This window comes from Pecten maximus, chromosome 9, assembly GCF_902652985.1.
Source record: "Pecten maximus chromosome 9, xPecMax1.1, whole genome shotgun sequence".
In the NCBI taxonomy this organism is placed as follows: domain Eukaryota; kingdom Metazoa; phylum Mollusca; class Bivalvia; order Pectinida; family Pectinidae; genus Pecten; species Pecten maximus.
Genome location: NC_047023.1, coordinates 44,464,008 through 44,489,926, shown reverse-complemented (window position 1 = coordinate 44,489,926; position 25,919 = coordinate 44,464,008). Strand labels below are relative to the sequence as shown.

Genomic DNA, 25,919 nt, shown 5'->3' with positions numbered 1-25,919 from the left:
CCTTTTCCAGATTTGACCAGACCCTTAATTAATTTCAAACTAGGGGTAGATAATTTAGCTTGTCAATTCTTGATAAAAAACAACTTAGGGTCTGGTGGCCAGTCTATGTCCTCCCTCTCCAAAACCTGGCACGTCCTTAAATGAGCCTGGCTGTTAACAGAACGCTAAACAAAATAAACCAAGTAATGCTGTTTTCATACGTTCAGTGTGTTTTTGCTGACGATACGTCACTAACTAACTACCATTAACCATGACTCAGAATCGTTAAATAACTGGGCTAAAAATGGTTCGTCCATTTCAATCCTGGTAAAACAGAAGCTATTTTACTTCAAATACAAACGAATTAGATGAGGATCACCAATTCAAAACTAACAACGAGTTTCTAAACTTTAGTAACGGCCATGGATATTTAGGGGTTATTTTCAATGTAAAAGGGAAATGGGGTGACCATATTGAAAATACATATATATATGTTTTAAAAAAGGTTCGTTCTCTAACTGGTTAAATAAATTTATATAGTCTCAATAAGATATCTCGTCTTAGCATATACTTCAATTTTCTATAAATGATATATTATTGTATTTATTAGAAAAAGTCCAAGGTGAAGCGGATCATAACTGGTTTACCGCCATACGTAAGTAGTGATTCTCTGTATTTGGAATCCGGATTAATGAAACACTTACTGATAGACGTGAGAGAAGAAAATGACAGTTATCTTATAAGATGAAACACGATTTAACACCAGATTGTCTTAATGCTATTCTACCCCATACAGTTTAACAAAATACCCATACCCTCTTAGAAATAGAAATTATTTTGAAACTCCGAACTACAGACTTTCTACTACAAATTTGTCTTTTCTACCCCAACCCTTCGTTTATGGAATAGATATAAGCTCAAGATCTGTACCTTCCATTGAAACTTTCAAAAAAATCTATTGCATCAGATTTGAATAAGTTGCAACCTCCGAAGTATTTTGGATTTGGTGATAGGAAAATTGATATGATACACACAACGTTGCGACACCAGAATAGTCCTCTCCGATACGACTTATCCGTGTTAATCTTGTAGAAACTCCTGAATAACCCTTGTCAGAACGTATTTCACTTTTTCTTTGATTGCCCTCGTTTTGATCTTGATTAAAAAGTCTGGCATTAACATTTAATCAATACAAAGAGTTGTGTTCTAGTGAAATCTTAATAATAGTTTCAAATGTGCTATTTAAGGTTAGTTTTATGCAGTATTTTGAGAAGATATATATTGACAGCTATATGCTTAAATAAACAGTTTAGCGATGCAAAATAAATGAACGTGTACAATTAACAAACGGATGCGTGATACTCTACATGTGTGTACCTGATAATAATCATAATAAGACCTTATTAAGGATATCTATGGTACAAAAAATGTTTGTTGTAATACTATAGGAAAAGGGCTTAGTGTACGTTTGAATTGCGTTCAATTTCCTTGAATAACAAAGATACAAATAAAATATGTTTAAAAAGTAATGCGTTGAACTGAAAAAATGCTTAATACAAAAAAGTACTTCTGCTCCGCCATACAAAAAAAAAATTGTTTTCCCATCTGAAGTGAATTTAGTGTTAGATTTTTCTACTTTATATTGCAAGCACAAATTTTGATTTATATGCATACTCGAAAAGAATCTTAGTTATTGCAGAGACCTATATACTAGTATATAGGTCTCTGGTTATTGCATATATCGAAATTCAAGATACAAAATAGAGGGAAATTATGCATTGCTGAAAAATATACTGTATAATCATCAGGTGGTTATATTTGCCGCGCAAACACAAATTGTAGAATACTAATAGAGACAGTGCAGAGGAAATCTATTATATTCCAGGGGAGGGAACTCTAAGTTGGCAATGAACTCTCCTTACCTGGAGGTGTAATCACAATCAGGTATCCCAGAATGCTCTAATTTGGAGACAACAAACTACGAAGATGATGTCATCTCCGTAAATCCTCTCCAGAAGAATATCTTATCTATTTATAGTCATTTTTGTCATCATATAAAGCCTGAGCAAGTCCTACATATTTCAATTAGTGTGTAAGTTGGAAAATACATGATACTTGCATTGTAGAATATATTTCATCGTTGCCCTGGGGTTCACTTCATTTCCGAAGATGACGTCACAGATGTAAATACGACCAGAAAGGCAGTCTGTCTGTTTCGTTGCAAACCACCCAAAGTAGAATGAAAATTGCGTCTATATAGTTGGTTTAAAATTATAGATTGTAACCATGGATCTAGATGATGATTTCGACTATGAGCAGGACATGTCGGAAGAAGAAGAAAGCGATGGCGATGATAATTTCGTGGATATGGGGCTCGAAACGGAACCGTCGACAACACAGGAAAAACACGAATCGGAAGAATTCCCATACGAAATTTTCACGGCGGATCAAATTGTCCAGTTCATGGTTGATTGCATAAAAGAAGTGAATGCAGTTGTCCAGGTTGGTTTTCGTAGTATTTTTAGATTCCGTCGACTACTTCATAAACCATATTGACTCGCCTTTCTTTTTTGCCAGAACAAAAATCTCATCAATAATGTCTCCGTTTTGTCCTCTACTGTTGTTTACGAATGGAAATGGTTGTGTGCATACAGCTATTTGTGTGGTTTTACGTTGTATATTCCTACTGGTATTTCGGGGATATTTGTTTTTAAAAAGATATCGATAGTCATTGATAGACAAACCTAATATGTATCATGTTCTAAATTTAGCCCCACTCTCGACTGCCTAATGTGGTATTAGACTGTTCAAGTTTGTTTATCTGCATACTCATGCGTTTCGGATAGGACTTTGAACAAACTAATTACTTTATTTTTATAATTAAAAATATAAAATGCAATATCAATATTTGGTTTTGGTTGCAAATATTGTAGCGATACATATGTATATATGTGATAATATACATTGCAGGAACATTATGAAATAGCCAACTTCAATTCATCTTACCCAAAATAGAATGATAGTAATGATCGATATGTGTTTATTGAAGGATTCAGAATTGAACTATACATAACAAAAAACGGTTTTTAATAATGATTGTACATCAATGTTTTAAGGACCGATTTATGGATATATATAAACCTATCAAAGGGGACCATGTGAATCCCACCAGTATATGAACACAGAAAAGATCAAGAAGCTTACAATAAAATTATAACTTAAAATAGATCATGGAACAGATAGAAAACTAGTTGAGAGTTTTTGTCACATTATTTTTGAGGACACACATGTATATTTACAGTTAGTAACACACTATATTTGTACTACTGTCAATCTATTTTATAGCAAAACTGCAATACATGTGCCGAAGAAATTTAATAACAAAGCTGAATTAATTGCAGTGCCCAAACACAAAATCAGTCCTGCATAATTATCCACAGTTAATATATATATACATATATTGGTAAATTACTACAAAAATTGAATTCATTACCGTAGCAGATTTTTGAAATTTCTGGATTCAAATAATGTAAAATATGTAAAATCCTTAATTGGAGACAAAACTATATGTAAACAGATTTTTAATAATTTTAATCTAACTTTCTGTTCTACAATTTTTGGAGATAACTTCTATTTTCAGATCCCTTCAACTATAACTAGGATATTGCTGAATCATTTCAAATGGGACAAAGAGAAGTTGATGGAAAGGTAAAAAGTTTTATTTCATTTTGCACATTGAGTAATTTTAATCTCAATTAATTAAGTGTAAAAGTTGAAAGCATAGGTCACCTTACTAACTCGGACTAGTGGGAATTTCCTTTTAGCTTAGTGGTAGGATGTTTATCTTGAGGGCGAAAGGTCGCTAGTTTGAGGCCCAATGCGGGCAGGGCATTTGTCATTACTCCTACCTATCTATTACATATTTGGTTTTGTTAACCACTCCAATGTGAGGTTTTCATGTCTCCTTATGTTTTTTTATGCCTGTAATAAATGTATCTATTATACTGAATTCAAAATTTGGTTTTCCATTAGCCTACTCTAATTTGATAATTTCACTAGTCTATTTCTAAATGTGGAAGTTTACTGTTATTCATAATTTGAAACTACTGCAAGAGGTTATTTCAAATTTGGTATTGTATTGACTATTCCTCATTTGTAACTACTGCACTATGCTATTCCTAATTTGGTATTGCAGTAGGCTGCACCTTATATGGTACTGCACTAGGCTATTGCAACTAAACAAGTGTGTGTCAGTCTTGTGTAAAAATACTATTAGGTAGCATGAAAAATCCTGTCCCCTGTGTCATACAGAATGTCCATTAAAATTTGTATATATAAATCTGGCAGGTATTATGATGGAGATCAGGAGAGGCTATTCTCGGAGGCCCATGTTGTCAGTCCACACAGGAAGGACTCATCAGGCAGACCTGCCAAGGTAATGTTTCTGTCTGTAGAAATTACGGATGGTTTTGTTGTATATGTTTGATCCTTAACACTAAACAGACTCGATAATTGTAGCTAACAAGGAGGTCAGTGATATTTACACCTCCATATAAGCTGTTAATCTGTGTTTGTAGGATTGATTTTTTTTTGTTTAGCAGCTGCTGCCTCCCTGTGTTATAAGAATGGAATTCTTGTCTTAATACTTTGGTAATTTTATGAATCTACAGAACAAAGGTCAATATCTTGTAACAGATTACATATATATACCTGGTGTCAGTGACCAGAATATGAAATTTGGTATCCTCAATCTCTTCAATACAGCTTAGGTTGAGCCCAGTATTAAATGATGTAAAAGGTTGAGCCCAGTATTAAATGATGTAAAATTGTATCTAGCTGTAGAATTTATGTAAAATTATATCTAGCTGTAAAATTGATGATGTAAACTTATATCTACTGTAGAATCGATGATGTAACATTATATCTAGCTGTAAAATTGATGATGTAAAATTATATCTAGCTGTAGAATGGATGATGTAAAATTATATCTAGCTGTAGAATGGATGATGTAAAATTATATCTAGCTGTGGAATCTTATGTTGTTACGACAATCAATAGATCATAAGGTAATTTATCAGGATGTATTGACCATCCTCTTGTTTAATTTTGGATGTATTGACCATCCTCTCGTTTAATTTTGGATGTATTGACCATCCTCTTGTTTAATTTTAGATGTATTGACCATCCTCTTGTTTAATTTTGGATGTATTGACCATCCTCTCTTTAATTTTGGATGTATTGACCATCCTCTTGTTTAATTTTGGATGTATTGACCATCCTCTCGTTTAATTTTGGATGTATTGACCATCCTCTTGTTTAATTTTGGATGTATTGACCATCCTCTTGTTTAATTTTGGATGTATTGACCATCCTCTTGTTTAATTTTGGATGTATTGACCATCCTCTTGTTTAATTTTGGATGTATTGACCATCCTCTTGTTTAATTTTGGTTGTATTGACCATCCTCTTGTTTAATTTTGGATGTATTAACCATCCTCTTGTTTAATTTTGGATGTATTAACCATCCTCTTGTTTAATTTTGGATGTATTGACCATACTCTTGTTTAATTTTGGATGTATTGACCATCCTCTTGTTTAATTTTGGATGTGTTGACCATCCTCTTGTTTAATTTTGGATGTATTGACCATCCTCTTGTTTAATTTTGGATGTGTTGACCATCCTCTTGTTTAATTTTGGATGTATTAACCATCCTCTTGTTTAATTTTGGATGTATTCACCATCCTATTGTTTAATTTTGGATGTATTGACCATACTCTTGTTTAATTTTGGATGTATTGACCATCCTCTTGTTTAATTTTGGATGTATTAACCATCCTCTTGTTTAATTTTGGATGTATTGACCATCCTCTTGTTTAATTTTGGTTGTATTAACCATCCTCTTGTTTAATTTTGGATGTATTGACCATCCTCTTGTTTAATTTTGGTTGTATTGACCATCCTCTTGTTTAATTTTGGATGTATTAACCATCCTCTTGTTTAATTTTGGATGTATTGACCATCCTCTTGTTTAATTTTGGTTGTATTAACCATCCTCTTGTTTAATTTTGGATGTATTGACTATCCTCTTGTTTAATTTTGACAAAGAAGATGACGAGGTCGGCATCAGCGGCAGCCAGCCAGGAAGTTACCTGTGAGATTTGTTGTTTTGGGAAAGTCGCTGTGGTGAGTGTTGTCTGCTATTTCTAGTATGTGTGGAAAACAAATGTTATTGTAAATGAGGAATAGGCATTTTATATTTCAACGATATATTATTGGATAAATGAGTAGGAAAACAATTGTTATGTAGTGAGATTGTGGTAGCCTGATGGTTAAAAGATTGTTATGTAGTGAGATTGTGGTAGCCTGATGGTTAAGAGAATTGTTATGTAGTGAGATTGTGGTAGCCTGATGGTTAAGAGATTGTTATGTAGTGAGATTATGGTAGCCTGATGGTTAAGAGAATTGTTATGTAGTGAGATTGTGGTAGCCTGATGGTAATGTATCTCAAAAGTTTCATAAAGAGAAATAGGAATCAGCACATTTGGAAATGATGAGAGGGAAAAATAATCAATTTGTTATGTAGAATGTATTATTGCTGACCTGATAGTAATAGTATACTGGGTAAAGGTTTGTTAACGAAATGATGCTAAAATGGAATGATTATAACGGACAAAGATATATCGTGTTAATGTGTCGTTACAGGAAATGACAGGGCTGGAGTGTGGTCATAAGTTCTGTGTGCCGTGCTGGACAGACTACCTCACATCAAAGATTATAGACGAAGGTCAAGGTCAAACAATATCCTGTGCTGCGTTTGGTTGTGATATTTATGTAGATGATGCCACTGTCATGTAAGTTATTTGTTATTGAAAAAAAAACCCACCAAAAACTGTGAAATCTATATATCCTAAGCAATAAATTTCATAAATAATATTAGTCAAATGATCTGTCAGGATCCACAGTGACTGTTATGTCTTGTAAAATGGCACAAAAAAATCTGTATTTGATTGGATCAAGAAAGTTAGAAATACTTCATAGCTGTTTGTTTTTTTTGAAACACTGATAAAAATGAATTCTATAATATACTTTTACTATTAATCTCGGAGGTTTAAATAATTTTTTGTTTCTTATTTCAGGAAACTAGTCAAGGATAGAAAAGTAAAGTTGAAGTACCAACATCTTATAACAAACAGTTTTGTAGAAGTAAGTTTTATAATCGAAACCTTAAGTAAAAAAACAATGGTTCTGTTTTCTAATCTTGATTATGGAAAAAAATTAACATTAAAACAAGTGTGTCAGGGATTGTAAGCACATATACTTACTTGATTTGGTAACACACTTAAATCTAATATTCTGCTTTAATGTTGATTAAATTTATTCCAACCTAGTTTATCCTAGGAAAGTAGTACCTACCTTAAGGTATAAAAGACTTGGTAGTATATAATCATGTATTTTAAATGTTTTTGGAAGTATTTCTAATAATGACACCAATGTTTAATTGAAAGGAGATCTGATTGTAATGTGTTTGATTGACAGTGTAATAGACTTCTAAGATGGTGCCCCGCCCCAGATTGCGGCCATGCTGTTAAGGTTGGGTACTTTGACTGTAGACCAGTAACTTGTGCGTGTGGCCACACATTCTGGTAAGTAGGTCACAGATAGTGGTAAAAATGACTTCTTGCTTGAAACAAACAGATTCTGAGAGAAACGCAATACTGATGATGATGTGATCATGTTGGTATGATGGCATGGACTTTTTTTTATTATTCATGAAATTTGAATTTTTTTTTATTCATCATGAAATTTGAATTTTTTTTTTTATTCATCATGAAATTCGAATTTTTTTTTTATTCATCAAGAAATTTGAATTAATGATAGTCTGTTAAAAAAAGTTGAGATTCCATGATCACTTATCACAATTCCTAAAATTATTGAGAATGTACTTGTTTGTCCAGATTACAATTAATCATATACTTCTGGTCATTGTTTAAAGCCTTCAGTTACTGACGAGGAGGTAGAGGGTCAGTTACTGACGAGGAGATAGAGGGTCAGTTACTGGTGAGGAGGTAGGGGGTCAGTTACTGGTGAGGAGATAGAGGGTCAGTTACTGGTGAGGAGGTAGGGGGTCAGTTACTGGTGAGGAGGTAGAGGGTCAGTTACTGGTGAGGAGGTAGGGGGGTCAGTTACTGGTGAGGAGGTAGAGGGTCAGTTACTGGTGAGGAGGTAGAGGGTCAGTTACTGGTGAGGAGGTAGAGGGTCAGTTACTGGTGAGGTAGGGGGTCAGTTACTGGTGATGAGGTAGAGGGTCAGTTACTGGTGAGGAGGTAGGGGGTCAGTTACTGGTGAGAAGGTAGGCAGTCAGTTACTGGTGAGGAGGTAGAGGGTCAGTTACTGGTGAGGAGGTAGAGGGTCAATTACTGGTGAGGAGGTAGAGGGTCAGTTACTGCTGAGGAGGTAGGGGGTCAGTTACTGGTGAGAAGGTAGGGGGTCAGTTACTACTGAGGAGGTAGGGGGTCAGTTACTGGTGAGGAGGTAGGGGGTCAGTTACTGGTGAGTAGGTAGGGGGTAGGTTACTGGTGAGGTAGAGGGTCAGTTACTGGTGAGGAGGTAGAGGGTCAGTTACTGGTGTGGTAGGGGGTCAGTTACTGGTGAGGAGGTAGAGGGTCAATTACTGGTGAGGAGGTAGGCAGTCAGTTACTGGTGAGGTAGGGGGTCAGTTACTGGTGAGGAGGTAGGGGGTCAGTTACTGGTGAGGAGGTAGGGGGTCAGTTACTGGTGAGGAGGTAGGGGTCAGTTACTGGTGAGGAGGTAGAGGGTCAATTACTGGTGAGGAGGTAGGGGGTCAGTTACTGGTGAGGAGGTAGAGGGTCAGTTACTGGTGAGGAGGTAGAGGGTCAGTTACTGGTGAGGAGGTAGAGGGTCAGTTACTGGTGAGGAGGTAGAGGGTCTGTTACTGGTGAGGAGATAGGCAGTCAGTTACTGGTGAGGTAGGGGGTCAGTTACTGGTGAGGAGGTAGGGGGTCAGTTACTGGTGAGGAGGTAGGGGGTCAGTTACTGGTGAGGAGGTAGAGGGTCAGTTACTGGTGAGGAGGTAGAGGGTCAGTTACTGGTGAGGAGGTAGAGGGTCAGTTACTGGTGAGGAGGTAGAGGGTCAGTTACTGGTGAGGAGGTAGAGGGTCAGTTACTGGTGAGGAGGTAGAGGGTCTGTTACTGGTGAGGAGATAGGCAGTCAGTTACTGGTGAGGTAGGGGGTCAGTTACTGGTGAGGAGGTAGGGGGTCAGTTACTGGTGAGGAGGTAGGGGGTCAGTTACTGGTGAGGAGGTAGAGGGTCAGTTACTGGTGAGGAGGTAGAGGGTCAGTTACTGGTGAGGAGGTAGGGGGTCAGTTACTGGTGAGGAGGTAGAGGGTCAGTTACTGGTGAGGATGTAGACAGTCAGTTACTGGTGATGAGGTAGGGGGTCAGTTACTGGTGAGGAGGTAGAGGGTCAGTTACTGGTGAGGAGGTAGAGGGTCAGTTACTGGTGAGGAGGTAGAGGGTCAATTACTGGTGAGGAGGTAGAGGGTGGGTTACTGACGAGATAGAGGGTCAGTTACTGGTGAGGAGATAGAGGGTCAGTTACTGGTGAGGAGGTATAGGGTCACTTACTGGTGAGGTAGGGGGTCAGTAACTGGTGAGGAGGTAGGGGGTCAGTTACTGGTGAGGAGGTAGAGGGTCAGTTACTGGTGAGGAGGTAGAGGGTCAGTTACTGGTGAGGAGGTAGAGGGTCAGTTACTGGTGAGGAGGTAGAGGGTCGGTTACTGACGAGGAGGTAGAGGATCAGTTACTGGTGAGGAGGTAGAGGATCAGTTACTGGTGAGGAGGTAGAGGGTCAGTTACTGGTGAGGAGGTAGAGGGTCAGTTACTGGTGAGGAGGTAGGGGGTCAGTTACTGGTGAGGAGGTAGAGGGTCAGTTACTGGTGAGGAGATAGGCAGTCAGTTACTGGTGATGAGGTAGGGGGTCAGTTACTGGTGAGGAGGTAGAGGGTCAGTTACTGGTGAGGAGGTAGAGGGTCAATTACTGGTGAGGAGGTAGAGGGTCTGTTGCTGAAGAGGAGATAGAGGGTCAGTTACTGGTGAGGAGGTAGGGGGTCAGTTACTGGTGAGGAGGTAGGGGGTCAGTTACTGGTGAGGAGGTAGGGGGTCAGTTACTGGTGAGGAGGTAGAGGGTCAGTTACTGGTGAGGAGGTAGAGGGTCAGTTACTGGTGAGGTAGGGGGTCAGTTACTGGTGAGGAGGTAGGGGGTCAGTTACTGGTGAGGAGGTAGAGGGTCAGTTACTGGTGAGGAGGTAGGGGGTCAGTTACTGGTGAGGTAGGGGGTCAGTTACTGGTGAGGAGGTAGACAGTCAGTTACTGGTGATGAGGTAGGGGGTCAGTTACTGGTGAGGAGGTAGAGGGTCAGTTACTGGTGAGGAGGTAGAGGGTCAGTTACTGGTGAGGAGGTAGAGGGTCAATTACTGGTGAGGAGGTAGAGGGTGGGTTACTGACGAGATAGAGGGTCAGTTACTGGTGAGGAGATAGAGGGTCAGTTACTGGTGAGGAGGTATAGGGTCACTTACTGGTGAGGTAGGGGGTCAGTAACTGGTGAGGAGGTAGGGGGTCAGTTACTGGTGAGGAGGTAGAGGGTCAGTTACTGGTGAGGAGGTAGAGGGTCAGTTACTGGTGAGGAGGTAGAGGGTCAGTTACTGGTGAGGAGGTAGAGGGTCGGTTACTGACGAGGAGGTAGAGGATCAGTTACTGGTGAGGAGGTAGAGGATCAGTTACTGGTGAGGAGGTAGAGGGTCAGTTACTGGTGAGGAGGTAGAGGGTCAGTTACTGGTGAGGAGGTAGGGGGTCAGTTACTGGTTAGAGGGTCAGTTACTGGTGAGGAGATAGGCAGTCAGTTACTGGTGATGAGGTAGGGGGTCAGTTACTGGTGAGGAGGTAGAGGGTCAGTTACTGGTGAGGAGGTAGAGGGTCAATTACTGGTGAGGAGGTAGAGGGTCTGTTGCTGAAGAGGAGATAGAGGGTCAGTTACTGGTGAGGAGGTAGGGGGTCAGTTACTGGTGAGGAGGTAGGGGGTCAGTTACTGGTGAGGAGGTAGGGGGTCAGTTACTGGTGAGGAGGTAGAGGGTCAGTTACTGGTGAGGAGGTAGAGGGTCAGTTACTGGTGAGGTAGGGGGTCAGTTACTGGTGAGGAGGTAGGGGGTCAGTTACTGGTGAGGAGGTAGAGGGTCAGTTACTGGTGAGGAGGTAGGGGGTCAGTTACTGGTGAGGAGGTAGAGGGTCAGTTACTGGTGAGGAGGTAGACAGTCAGTTACTGGTGATGAGGTAGGGGGTCAGTTACTGGTGAGGAGGTAGAGGGTCAGTTACTGGTGAGGAGGTAGAGGGTCAGTTACTGGTGAGGAGGTAGAGGGTCAGTTACTGGTGAGGTAGAGGGTCAGTTACTGGTGAGGAGGTAGAGGGTCAGTTACTGGTGAGGAGGTTTAAGATAAGATGTTATACAGTGTGGAGGCCTTATCCTTTAGCGTAACACATGTCCTAAATGAAGAGACACTATTGGTTTCAATAACTTGTGTTCTGTTGGGAGTACAGCGCTTCTCTAGTCTCACATTCTAGTAAAAGGTTATTGGGGTTAGTGTTTTTAACATACTTTGCTGAATATTGAATTGTAATATGTAAGTTTTAAATGATCTTTGAATGTAAAATTTTCAGTTTTGCCTGTGGTGAGAACTGGCATGACCCGGTGAGATGTGTGTGGCTAAGGAAATGGATAAAGAAATGTGATGATGATAGTGAAACATCAAATTGGATAGCAGCCAATACAAAGGTGACTGGTCTCCACATAGTTCTTAAATCTAGGAAAAATGTATTTTTGGTTAAAAACTTCAGACATACTAGAAAATCATATTTCTCCATTAGAACTGTATCTATCCTGTTACCCTATATTTTTGAGAGTTCATATTTGGGACTCAACTAACTGAACCTGAGGGGTCCTTTTTACAAACTGGACAAATCCCTACTGCTTTTTTTTTTTTTAAATTATACGTTTCTCATGTGATCATTTGATATTTTTATATTGGATACTTTAATATCGTTGATTTGTATCCCTTGTTTTTAAGTGTAATAGCTGAGAAGTATAAAAACTTGTATCTCAAGAAGAAAACTAACAGCCTTTTGAAATGACCTTTGTTTCCCAAGGAATGTCCCAAGTGTCATGTGACAATAGAGAAGGATGGTGGGTGTAATCACATGGTGTGTAAAAACCAAAACTGTAGGGCTGACTTCTGCTGGGTGTGTCTAGGTCCCTGGGAGCCTCATGGATCCTCGTGGTAAGTTCAGTAGGCCGTGTCTGTCTTGGTTCCTGGGAGCCTCACGGATCCTCGTGGTAAGTTCAGTAGGCCCTGTCTGTCTAGGTCCCTGGGAGCCTCATGGATCCTCGTGGTAAGTTCAGTAGGACCTATCTGTCTTGGTTCCTGGGAGCCTCATGGATTCTCGTGGTAAGTTCAGTTGGCCGTGTCTGTCTAGTTCGCGATCACAGTTTGATGGCATGCACATATTCGCCTTGACTAACCCCAAGGGCTGATGAGTGGGTCCAAATGGGTCAAATTGGCTGAAATATATACCTATACTCTGGTGACCGTTAAGGCCCATGTGCCCCTTGTGAGAATTAGTGAAATTTTGAAATTTATTTCTTTTGTAATGTATCAATATTTACACATGTTTGCAATGTATACAGGATGATTCTATACTAACACTTTACTGGCAAAGAGGTTTGTTTTGATGTTTTTGGAAAACAACACAGAATTTTTTGTGAATTTCAGTGCTGAAAACTATTATTCTGCCAAGACAAAGCTGGGCAGACAAGACTTAGCTACAATTATGTGCAATTCTTATGATTAATTGACCTCTATGTTTTTAATTAATTAGAATTGTTTGACTGTGTATGTTATAATTTATTATGATTGTTACACAGGTATAACTGTAACAGATATGATGAGGATGAAGCCAAGAAAGCCAGAGACAACCAGGAGGTACGTATAACATAGAGTTGTCTCCCTTAGATCATATTATTGGAATGAACTGTTAATACACAGGTGCCCTATTAGTAGTCGTCCATTTGTGTCAGATGTCTGTCAGCGTCCATGGTTTCATTAGCTCACCTGGACCGAAGGTCCGGTGAGCTTATGTCATGGCGCAGCGTCCGTCGTCCGTCCGTCCGTCCGTCCGTCATCCGTCAACATTTGCTTCAAATCGCTACTAGTCAAAAAGTTCTTATTGGATTTTGACCAAATTCGGCCAGAAACATCCTTGGCAGAAGGGGAACAGATTTTGCATAAATGGTGACTCTGACCCCCGAAGGGCCAAAGGGGCGGGGCCCAATAGGGGAAATAGAGGTAATTCCTTTAAAACGCTACTAGTCATAAAGTTATGAATGGATTTGAACCCAATTTGGTCAGAAACATCCTTGGGGGAAGGGGAACAGATTTTGCATAAATAGTAGCTCTGACCCCGGAGGGGCCAAAGGGACGGGGCCCAATAGGGGAAATAGAGGTAATTCCTTTAAAGCGCTACTAGGCATAAAGTTATGAATGGATTTGAACCCAATTTGGTCAGAAACATCCTTGGCAGAAGGGGAACAGATTTTGCATAAATGGTGACTCTGACCCCAGAGGGGCCAAAAGGGCGGGGCCCATTAGGGGAAATAGAGGTAATTCCTTTAAATCGCTACTAGTTGTTAAGTTATGAAGGGATTTGAACCCAATTTGGTCAGAAACATCCTTGGGAGAAGGGGAACAGATTTTGCATAAATGGTGACTCTGACCCCCGAGGGGCCAAAGGGGCGGGGCCCAATAGGGGAAATAGAGGTAATTCCTTTAAATCGCTACTTGTCATAAAGTTATGAATGGATTTGAACCCAATTTGGTCAGAAACATCCTTGGGGGAAGGGGAACAGATTTTGCATAAATGGTGACTCTGACCCCCGAGGGGCCAAAGGGGCGGGGCCCAATAGGGGAAATAGAGGTAATTCCTTTGAATCACTACTAGTCATAAAGTTATGAATGGATTTGAACCCAATTTGGTCAGAAACATCCTTGGGGGAAGAAGAACAGATTTTGCATAAATGGTGACTCTGACCGCAAAGGGGCCAAAGGGGCGGGGCCCAATAGGGGAAATAGAGGTAATTCCTTTAAATCGCTACTAGTCATAAAGATTTGAATGGATTTGAACCCAAGTTGGTCAGAAGCATCCTTTGGGGAAGGGGAACAGATTTTGCATAAATGGTAGCTCTGACCCCAGAGGGGCCAAAGGGGCGGGGCCCAATAGGTGAAATAGAGGTAATTCCTTTAAATCGCTACTTGTCATAAAATTATGAATGGATTTGAACCCAATTTGGTCAGAAACATCCTTGGTGGAAGGGGAACAGATTGTGCATAAATGGTGACTCTGACCCCCGAGGGGCCAAAAAGGTGGGGCCCAATAGGTGAAATAGAGGTAATTCCTTTGAATCGCTACTAGTCATAAAGTTATGAATGGATTTGAACCCAATTTGGTCAGAAACATCCTTGGGGGAAGAAGAACAGATTTTGCATAAATGGTGACTCTGACCCCAAAGGGGCCAAAGGGGCGGGCCCAATAGGGGAAATAGAGGTAATTCCTTTAAATCGCTACTAGTTATTAAGTTATGAATGGATTTGAACCCAATTTGGTCAGAAACATCCTTGGGGGAAGGGGAACAGATTTTGCATAAATGGTGACTCTGACCCCAAAGGGGCTGGGCCCAATAGGGGAAATAGGGGTAATTATTTTAAATCGCTACTAATCATAAAGTTATGAATGGATTTGAACCCAATTTAATTAGAAACATCCTTGGGGGAAGAAGAACAGATTTTACGTAAATGGTGACTCTGACCCCAAAGGGGCCAAAGGGGCGGGGCCCAAAAGGGGAAATAGAGGTAATTCCTTTAAATCACTACTAGTCATACAGATTTGAATGGATTTGAACCCAATTTGGTCAGAAACATCCTTGGGGGAAGGGGAACAGATTTTGCATAAATGGTGACTCTGACCCCAGAGGGGCCAAAGGGACGGGGCCCAATAGGGGAAATAGAGGTAATTCCTTTAAATCGCTACTAGTCATAAAGTTATGAATGGATTTGAACCCAATTTGGTCAGAAACATCCTTGGCAGAAGGGGAACAGATTTTGCATAAATGGTGACTCTGACCCCAGAGGGGCCAAAAGGGCGGGGCCCATTAGGGGAAATAGAGGTAATTCCTTTAAATCGCTACTAGTTATTAAGTTATGAATGGATTTGAACCCAATTTGGTCAGAAACATCCTTGGGGGAAGGGGAACAGATTTTGCATAAATGGTGACTCTGACCCCAAAGGGGCCAAAAGGGCGGGGCCCAATAGGGGAAATAGGGGTAATTATTTTAAATCGCTACTAATCATAAAGTTATGAATGGATTTGAACCCAATTTAATTAGAAACATCCTTGGGGGAAGAAGAACAGATTTTACGTAAATGGTGACTCTGACCCCAAAGGGGCCAAAGGGGCGGGGCCCAAAAGGGGAAATAGAGGTAATTCCTTTAAATCACTACTAGTCATACAGATTTGAATGGATTTGAACCCAATTTGGTCAGAAACATCCTTGGGGGAAGGGGAACAGATTTTGCATAAATGGTGACTCTGACCCCAGAGGGGCCAAAGGGACGGGGCCCAATAGGGGAAATAGAGGTAATTCCTTTAAATCGCTACTAGTCATAAAGTTATGAATGGATTTGAACCCAATTTGGTCAGAAACATCCTTGGCAGAAGGGGAACAGATTTTGCATAAATGGTGACTCTGACCCCAGAGGGGCCAAAAGGGCGGGGCCCATTAGGGGAAATAGAGGTAATTCCTTTAAATCGCTACTAGTTGTTAAGTTATGAAGGGATTTGAACCCAATTTGGTCAGAAACATCCTTGGGAGAAGGGGAACAGATTTTGCATAAATGGTGACTCTGACCCCCGAGGGGCCAAAGGGACGGGGCCCAATAGGGGAAATAGAGGTAATTCCTTTAAATCGCTACTTGTCATAAAGTTATGAATGGATTTGAACCCAATTTGGTCAGAAACATCCTTGGGGGAAGGGAAACAGATTTTGCATAAATGGTGACTCTGACCCCCGAGGGGCCAAAGATGCGGGGCCCAATAGGGGAAATAGAGGTAATTCCTTTGAATCACTACTAGTCATAAAGTTATGAATGGATTTGAACCCAATTTGGTCAGAAACATCCTTCGGGGAAGAAGAACAGATTTTGCATAAATGGTGACTCTGACCGCAAAGGGGCCAAAGGGGCGGGGTCCAATAGGGGAAATAGAGGTAATTCCTTTAAATCGCTACTAGTCATAAAGATTTGAATGGATTTGAACCCAAGTTGGTCAGAAGCATCCTTTGGGGAAGGGGAACAGATTTTGCATAAATGGTAGCTCTGACCCCAGAGGGGCCAAAGGGGCGGGGCCCAATAGGGGAAATAGAGGTAATTCCTTTAAATCGCTACTTGTCATAAAATTATGAATGGATTTGAACCCAATTTGGTCAGAAACATCCTTGGTGGAAGGGGAACAGATTGTGCATAAATGGTGACTCTGACCCCCGAGGGGCCAAAAGGGCGGGGCCCAATAGGTGAAATAGAGGTAATTCCTTTGAATCGCTACTAGTCATAAAGTTATGAATGGATTTGAACCCAATTTGGTCAGAAACATCCTTGGGGGAAGAAGAACAGATTTTGCATAAATGGTGACTCTGACCCCAAAGGGGCCAAAAGGGCGGGGCCCAATAGGGGAAATAGAGGTAATTCCTTTAAATCGCTACTAGTTATTAAGTTATGAATGGATTTGAACCCAATTTGGTCAGAAACATCCTTGGGGGAAGGGGAAGAGATATTGCATAAATGGTGACTCTGACCCGAAAGGGGCGGGGCCCAATAGGGGAAATAGGGGTAATTATTTTAAATCGCTACTTATCATAAAGTTATGAATGGATTTGAACCCAATTTAATTAGAAACATCCTTGGGGGAAGAAGAACAGATTTTGCATAAATGGTGACTCTGACCCCCGAGGGGCCAAAGGGGCGGGGCCAATAGGTGAAATAGAGGTAATTCCTTTGAATCACTACTAGTCATAAAGTGAGGAATGCATGTTCTAAAAGCAATTCTTGAGGTCTTTCAGACCTTAGAGAGTCAGGACTTCATTAATCTTTAAAGCAGTTTGGATTCCCACACTATAACCATATATAGCATTGTTAGAGATTAACAAATAAAACAAATTGAATATGAACATTATTTTGACATTTGGCCTAATCCAACCAGGTGAGCGATGCAGGCCCCATGGGCCTCTTGTTTCTAAAGTTGCAATTTAACTGATAATTCTTAGGCCTATTCAGTGTTCTTAGAACATGTTTTTACTTTGAGGTAAAGTGAAAGGAATTGTGATGTTAAAAAAAAATATTTCAAATTTTATTTAATCCAGTTTCACTATCCTCAGTGGTAGTTTACTCAATTCAAATATCCTATGGCTGTATCTAGGCAAGTCATTCCCCTTCATTTGTATGTTTTTGTTTTGTGATGTACTATTTCTTACGTAAATGTGTGATTTGATGATGAAACTGATGTTTTCTCTTTCTACAGAAAATACTTTAATTTTGTTTACAGACAAAATTTCAGTGTCAGTATAATTAGGATTATGGTTAACAGCTTTAAATTTCTTTTTTTTTTAACTTCCAAATTAATTACGACACTATCTTGTTTTGACAGAAATCGCGGGGGCAACTCCAGCGCTATCTTTTCTACTGCAATCGATATATGAATCACATGCAGAGTCTAAAGTTTGAGAACAAGGTAAGTTACTTAACGGTTGGAAAATACTGCTCAATGTAAAGTTTGAGAACAAGGTAAGTTACTTAACGGCTGGAAAATACTGCTCAATGTAAAGTTTGAGAACAAGGTAAGTTACTTAACGGCTGGAAAATACTGCTCAATGTAAAGTTTGAGAACAAGGTAAGTTACTTAACGGCTGGAAAATACTGCTCAATGTAAAGTTTGAGAACAAGGTAAGTTACTTAACGGCTGGAAAATACTGCTCAATGTAAAGTTTGAGAACAAGGTAAGTTACTTAACGGCTGAAAAATACTGCTCAATGCTGCTGTTATGTGGAAAGTATGAAATACGTGTATGTTAGGGATTATGTTTCTTTAAAAATTGAATGAATACAGTGAATCAGGTTATGTTTCTTTCACAGTTGTATGAATACAGTGAGAGAGATTGTTTCTGACACGATTGTATGAATGCAGAGATTGTGTTTGTGTCACAGTTGTATGAATGCAGTGAGAGAAATTGTGTTTATGTCACAGTTGTATGAGTGCAGTGAGAGAGATTGTTTATGTCACAGTTGTATGAATGCAGTGAGAGAGATTGTGTTTATGTCATAGTTGTATGAATGCAGTGAGAGAGATTGTTTATTTCATAGTTGTATGAATGCAGTGAGAGAGATTGTGTTTATGTCAGTTGTATGAATGCAGTGAGAGAGATTGTTTATGTCATAGTTGTATGAATGCAGTGAGAGAGATTGTGTTTATGTCATAGTTGTATGAATGCAGTGAGAGAGATTGTGTTTATGACATAATTGTGTGAATGCAGTGAGAGAGATTGTGTTTATGTCAGTTGTATGAATGTAGTGAGAGAGATTGTGTTTGTGTCACAGTTGTATGAATAGTGTAAATGAGAGACATTGTGTTTCTGACATAATTGTGTGAATGCAGTGAGAGATTGTGTTTATGTCATAGTTGTATGAATGTAGTGAGAGATTGTGTTTATGTCATAGTTGTATGAATGCAGTGAGAGAGATTGTGTTTATGTCATAGTTGTATGAATGCAGTGAGAGAGATTGTGTTTATGTCATAGTTGTATGAATGCAGTGAGAGAGATTGTTTATGTCATAGTTGTATGAATGCAGTGAGAGAGATTGTTTATGTCATAGTTGTATGAATGCAGTGAGAGAGATTGTGTTTATGTCATAGTTGTATGAATGCAGTGAGAGAGATTGTTTATGTCATAGTTGTATGAATGCAGTGAGAGAGATTGTGTTTATGTCATAGTTGTATGAATGCAGTGAGAGATTGTGTTTGTGTCATAGTTGTATGAATGCAGTGAGAGAGATTGTGTTTATGTCACAGTTGTATAAATGCAGTGAGGGAGATTGTGTATGTCATAGTTGTATGAATGCAGTGAGAGAGATTGTGTTTGTGTCATAGTTGTATGAATGTAGTGAGAGAGATTGTGTTTGTGTCACAATTGTGTGAATGCAGCAAGTGAGAGAGATTTTGTTTGTCAGAGTTAATGAATTCAGTAAATTTTTTAGCTGTACACCTCTGTGAAGTTGAAGATGGAGGAAATGCAGCAACACATGTCGTGGATTGAGGTGCAGTTCCTGAAGAAAGCTGTGGACGTTCTATGTCAGTGTCGCCAGACCCTGATGTTTACCTACGTCTTCGCATTCTACCTAAAGAAGAACAACCAGTCCATTATATTTGAGGTGAGGAGAATTGAATTAAATACCGACAGGACAAAATAATTTTATATAGTAGACTTTTCTTCATGTTTGTTTCTGTTTGAAATGACTTCAATGGTATTATAGCAGAGACCAGGGATTGTGTCTCTATATAATAGGGTATTATAGTAGAGAGGGTTTGTGTGTCTATATTATAGTGTATTATAGTAGAGAGGGTTTGTGTGTCTATATTATAGTGTATTATAGTAGAGAGGGTTTGTGTGTCTATATAATAGGGTATTATAGTAGAGAGGGTTTGTGTGTCTATATTATAGTGTATTATAGTAGAGAGGGTTTGTGTGTCTATATAATAGGGTATTATAGTAGAGAGGGTTTGTGTGTCTATATAATAGGGTATTATAGTAGAGAGGGTTTGTGTGTCTATATAATAGTGTATTATAGTAGAGAGGGTTTGTGTGTCTATACAATAGGGTATTATAGTAGAGAGGGTTTGTGTGTCTATATAATAGGGTATTATAGTAGAGAGGGTTTGTGTGTCTATATAATAGGGTATTATAGTAGAGAGGGTTTGTGTGTCTATATAATAGGGTATTATAGTAGAGAGGGTTTGTGTGTCTATATAATAGGGTATTATAGTAGAGAGGGTTTGTGTGTCTATATAATAGGGTATTATAGTAGAGAGGGTTTGTGTGTCTATATAATAGGGTATTATAGTTAGGTATTTATATTGAGATACATAGGTATCACAATTATGTAAGGTCCATACCGAAATTATGGCAGATCTGTTGTAAATCAATTGTTTATTTAATTCAAGGATAATCAGAAAGATCTAGAAAACGCTACTGAACAGCTGTCCGAGTATTTAGAGCGGGACATAACGTCTGATATGCTGCACGACATCAAACAGAAAGTACAAGATAAATACAGGTATGGTATAACGATTGTCTTAGGTCTATAACTAATGTATAACGATTGTCTTAGGTCTATAACTAATGTATAGTATAACCATTGTCTTAGGTCTATATCTAATGTATAACCATTGTCTTAGGTCTATATCTAATGTATAACCATTGTCTTAGGTCTATAACTAATGTATAACCATTGTCTTAGGTCGATAACTAATGTATAGTATAACCATTGTCTTAGGTCTATATCTAATGTATAACCATTGTCTTAGGTCTATAACTAATGTATAACCATTGTCTTAGGTCTATAACTCATGTATAGTATAACCATTGTCTTAGGTCTATAACTAATGTATAGTATTACCATTGTCTTAGGTCTATAACTAATGTATAACCATTGTCTTAGGTCTATAACTAATGTATAACCATTGTCTTAGGTCTATAACTCATTTACATATATTGAAATTACCATCAGGCTCCTGGTTCAGCAGTTCTTAACTAAATTTTTTTCCTTTAACTTGTTACGAAAAAGTATTTTAGTTGAACCAATTTCTTTGTCTTTTTTGTCCTGCAGATATTGTGAAAGCCGACGCAATGTGCTGTTAGACCATGTACACGAAGGCTATGAAAAGGAACTGTGGGAATATCACGATTTCTTCTAAATTCCAACCCAATATTTTCATTCTTATCCACTGAAGGGAGAGGTACCTAAACCACTGATACAGATGAGAGGTATACTGGGTCTACATACACGACCCAAGTACAAACTTGTTAAGATTTGATATATGAGAGCCTTGCTGGACACACACCTGGACATCAGTAATGGATCCGGTCTCCGTGATAATCTCGTGTTTGTATGCTCGCGCCATTTTATCATCTGTACCTGAATGCGTATGAAGAATATGTGTATATAACATTTAAATATATGCTTATGAATTATGAAAGTCTGGTTTAAATCTTTCTGCGGAGTAACGCGTGATGAACAGAATCAAGGATGAAACTTTTGATTTGTTAAGTCAGCAATGTTATTGACAGAATACAGATGTTTTCCAGATTCTGTCTTGGCTGTGTGGAGATAACATTTTATCTAGTTGAGATGGATGAAAGGCAATTTGTGGTTTTTTTAAGTGTGCTATTGTAAGGAAGATGGTTCCCTAAACAAGTAATACACTATTTATAGAAACTTTTTATTTGTTCATGATAATCATTCATCATATCCCGTATCAAAATCAAATTTTATTTTCAGTAATAAATCCTCTTTTATTGATCAGAGACCGGTACACTTGATTTGACGTATTTGAGTTTTTTTATGTTCAGTTTATGTTTAATAGTATACGTCCTGTTAAGATATTTTCTTTTCCATATTGGAAAAGTTTTTCACAGGAAACGTCACTTAGTATAACCACAAATTAATAAACAATTGTGGCATCAATTTAGATCATTAATCATTATAGACATATTTTAACAAAATTTAGGACACTCTGATTTTAACATTAACACCAAAGCCTGCCAATATTCTAGATATAAATCTGCAGTTCTTGATCAATGGATTTGGGTCAAACTTTTCATCATATTGAAGACCTTTCTGTTACAAAATTTTACAATCAAGATGAGAAATTTACCATTTGATGTCAGAATGAGCACAGTATGGTTTTCATATCATTAGCTGTACCAAAATGGGTCTGATCTGTATTACACAATATATTGAAGTTAAGTTTTGTAATCAATTAAGAACACAGCTGTATATATTAATATATAATTTATTCTAATTTTATGTTGAATTTGTTAATCCTAACTCCATGAACTGGTACAGAATTGATCTAGTAATAAACCTTTATCTTAACTAAGTAAACTGATACAGAACTGATCTAGTAATAAACCTTTATCTTAACTACATGAACTGGTACAGAATTGATCTAGTAATAAACCTTTATCTTAACTAAGTAAACTGATACAGAACTGATCTAGTAATAAACCTTTATCTTAACTACATGAACTGGTAGGTATTGATCTAGTAATAAACCTTTATCTTAACTAAGTAAACTGGTACGTATTGATCTAGTGATAAACCTTTGTCTTAACTACATGAACTGGTATGTATTGATCTAGTAATAAACCTTTATCTTAACTACATGAACTGGTACAGAATTGATCTAGTAATAAACCTTTATCTTAACTACATGAACTGGTACAGAACTGATCTAGTAATAAACCTTTATCTTAACTACATGAACTGATACAGAACTGATCTAGTAATAAACCTTTATCTTAACTACATGAACTGGTACGTATTGATCTAGTAATAAACCTTTATCTTAACTACATGAACTGGTAGGTATTGATCTAGTAATAAACCTTTATCTTAACTAAGTAAACTGGTACGTATTGATCTAGTGATAAACCTTTGTCTTAACTACATGAACTGGTATGTATTGATCTAGTAATAAACCTTTATCTTAACTACATGAACTGGTACAGAACTGATCTAGTAATAAACCTTTATCTTAACTACATGAACTGGTATGTATTGATCTAGTAATAAACCTTTATCTTAACTACATGAACTGGTACGTATTGATCTAGTAATAAACCTTTATCTTAACTACATGAACTGGTACGTATTGATCTAGTAATAAACCTTTATCTTAACTACATGAACTGGTACGTATTGATCTAGTAATAAACCTTTATCTTAACTAAGTAAACTGATACAGAACTGATCTAGTAATAAACCTTTATCTTAACTACATGAACTGGTACAGAACTGATCTAGTAATAAACCTTTATCTTAACTACATGAACTGGTACGTATTGATCTAGTAATAAACCTTTATCTTAACTACATGAACTGGTACGTTTTGATCTAGTAATAAACTTTTATCTTAACTACATGAACTGGTACGTATTGATCTAGTAATAAAGCTTTATCTTAACTACATGAACTGGTACAGAACTGATCTAGTAATAAACCTTTATCTTAACTACATGAACTGGTACGTATTTATCTAGTAATAAACCTTTATCTTAACTACATGAACTGGTACGTATTGATCTAGTAATAAACCTTTATCTTAACTACATGAACTGGTACGTATTGATCTAGTAATAAACCTTTATCTTAACTACATGAACTGGTACAGAATTGATCTAGTAATAAACCTTTATCTTAACTACATGAACTGGTATGTATTGATCTAGTAATAAACCTTTATCTTAACTACATGAACTGGTACGTATTGATCTAGTGATAAACCTTTATCTTAACTACATGAACTGGTACATATTGATCTAGTAATAAACCTTTATCTTAACTACATGAACTGGTACGTATTGATCTAGTAATAAACCTTTATCTTAACTACATGAACTGATACAGAACTGATCTAGTAATAAACCTTTATCTTAACTACATGAACTGATACAGAACTGATCTAGTAATAAACCTTTATCTTAACTACATGAACTGGTACGTATTGATCTAGTAATAAACCTTTATCTTAACTACATGAACTGGTACGTATTGATCTAGTAATAAACCTTTATCTTAACTACATGAACTGGTACGTATTGATCTAGTAATAAACCTTTATCTTAACTACATGAACTGATACAGAACTGATCTAGTAATAAACCTTAATCCTAACTACATGAACTGGTACGTATTGATCTGGTATTAAATCCCCCCATGTCTATTCCAGTTCAGACAAAAAATGCTCATAATTATTTTTTTCTTATTACAGTACAAGTATGTTACTTGGTTATTTTCAGGTTAAAGAAAAGTATATACATGTACACGAAACTTGATCCTGAAATGAGCAAGTGCTCAGACCATTCTGTGTATAGCTGTGTGGATTAAAATTAAAACATTGTGTGTTACTGCTTAGTGAAATGAATTAAGTTTTGTGGTTTGAATTTAACTATATGATTAAATTATTGATATGATTTCTAAAGGTGGTGCAGCATTGTTAGCTTTTAAACAGAATGTGCTTCTAACATTGGGTGACGGGTCGATGGAGGTAAAAACAACGTGTGTTTTGTAGAAGGCTTCTTAATCCAATGTGCTCTCTGCCTCTTATCTTGTGAATGAGCTGCATATATATGCATTTCTTGTAGACTTCTGTAACTGTTCCAACTCGACATATTGTCATCCCTGTAAATTTGAATAGTTTTGATCTCGTCACCAGAGGATTGATTAATCAAATTATCAAAAGGGAAAGACAGAATGTTTAAAAAAAAAAGTGTCTTTTGATAAAAATTAATTATAATAAAGGTAGCTCTGAAAGCTCTTTGTGTATGAAAATTATATATAGTACATGAAACAAGACATACACTGATAAGTTCATTACATGTTTTGTTTGTCTGCTTATGAACAGTAATCTGCCTAAAACATTTCCTTTTTAAAATGCATATTCTCTAATCCAAATGTTCTTGACACCAGTAAATGCATCCCAATTTATTTACTGACTGGACAAAAAATGCTGGTCCAGTGACTTTTCAGCAATAACACCGATCATTATTATAATTTTGTCTTTATTTCTGAATGTGCTTGGCAAACACCTTTAGTGTAAGAAATGTTGATGAAAGTGTATAATTTCAGCATGTATTTAAAATGTTTGACTTAGTGAGTGTGAATCGGTGAGAAAATGTGTTGTACACTAAACCGGTCATAAAAGGTTTCCTGTCTGCTTGTATTGGAAAACAGTTTTGTACGAGGTCTGTTCTTGCCCGATATATATTATAATGACAGATATATATACGGTTATACAGAAGAAATGAGAACTGCTTACATTCATTGAATTAGGCATCAATTTTCCTACAAAACACCAAATTGCTGTTAGTTTAAATGCTGGCGAATGATAAATATGTTTCAGACTTTCATTATCAGTATTCAGAAAATTTATGTAAGAAACATTGTATTATAAAATCTGTGTTATAAAATCTCGTGAAAATGTCTTTGGTTGAGTGATTTATATTTTGGTGAATGATTCAGGTGAATTCTACTCCATGTGTTTATACACCGGCATTAATTGTAGATATAAACAACTTTAAAGACAGTTGTAAAAGTAAAACTTAAAACTCATTACTTTCAGTGCACATTCTCAGCATTATACCCAGGTACAAATTCATACATGTATTTGTTTACGTCAGTTGTTTTCAGTCCTCATTCTCCGTTTCTCTCCCCATCCTACGTTTTTTGAAGATTTTCTAATGTTTTTTTTTCTTTACATATATATTGATATTTAGTTTATTATTTAAATGATTCTGAAGTACTGGAGAATATTGACATCAAAATGTACCTGCACATTTACCTTATCTGATATGCTATAGTCCGCATAGCTACAAAAATGGTCTTTGTTTTTGTAACCTCATCCTGTTTGTGGTATAGACATTTGTTTGTTATGTAGAAACAAAGTATCACTTGTTCATATATATGTTTTAAAGATTGAAATAAGAAATCAAT

At 37.6% G+C, this 25,919-nt stretch overlaps 1 protein-coding gene across 2 annotated transcripts; it reads left to right on the top strand.

Moving 5' to 3' along the window:
* Positions 1-1,952: 1,952 nt before the first annotated feature.
* Positions 1,953-25,411, top strand: LOC117334066 (E3 ubiquitin-protein ligase arih1l-like). 2 transcript variants are annotated; one of them, XM_033893504.1, is made up of 14 exons: positions 1,953-2,481; positions 3,620-3,687; positions 4,327-4,414; positions 6,086-6,163; positions 6,683-6,831; positions 7,117-7,183; positions 7,517-7,623; positions 11,713-11,827; positions 12,199-12,329; positions 12,974-13,031; positions 17,801-17,884; positions 19,404-19,577; positions 20,368-20,480; positions 21,033-25,411. In XM_033893504.1, exons 1-14 carry the CDS (start codon positions 2,266-2,268, stop codon positions 21,118-21,120), a joined length of 1,536 nt encoding a protein of 511 aa, XP_033749395.1. In that variant the 5' UTR covers positions 1,953-2,265; the 3' UTR covers positions 21,121-25,411. The 2 variants fall into 2 exon arrangements, with proteins under 2 accessions (XP_033749395.1, XP_033749396.1); XM_033893505.1 differs by having other exon boundaries at positions 2,266-2,481; positions 6,089-6,163.
* Positions 25,412-25,919: the final 508 nt, after the last annotated feature.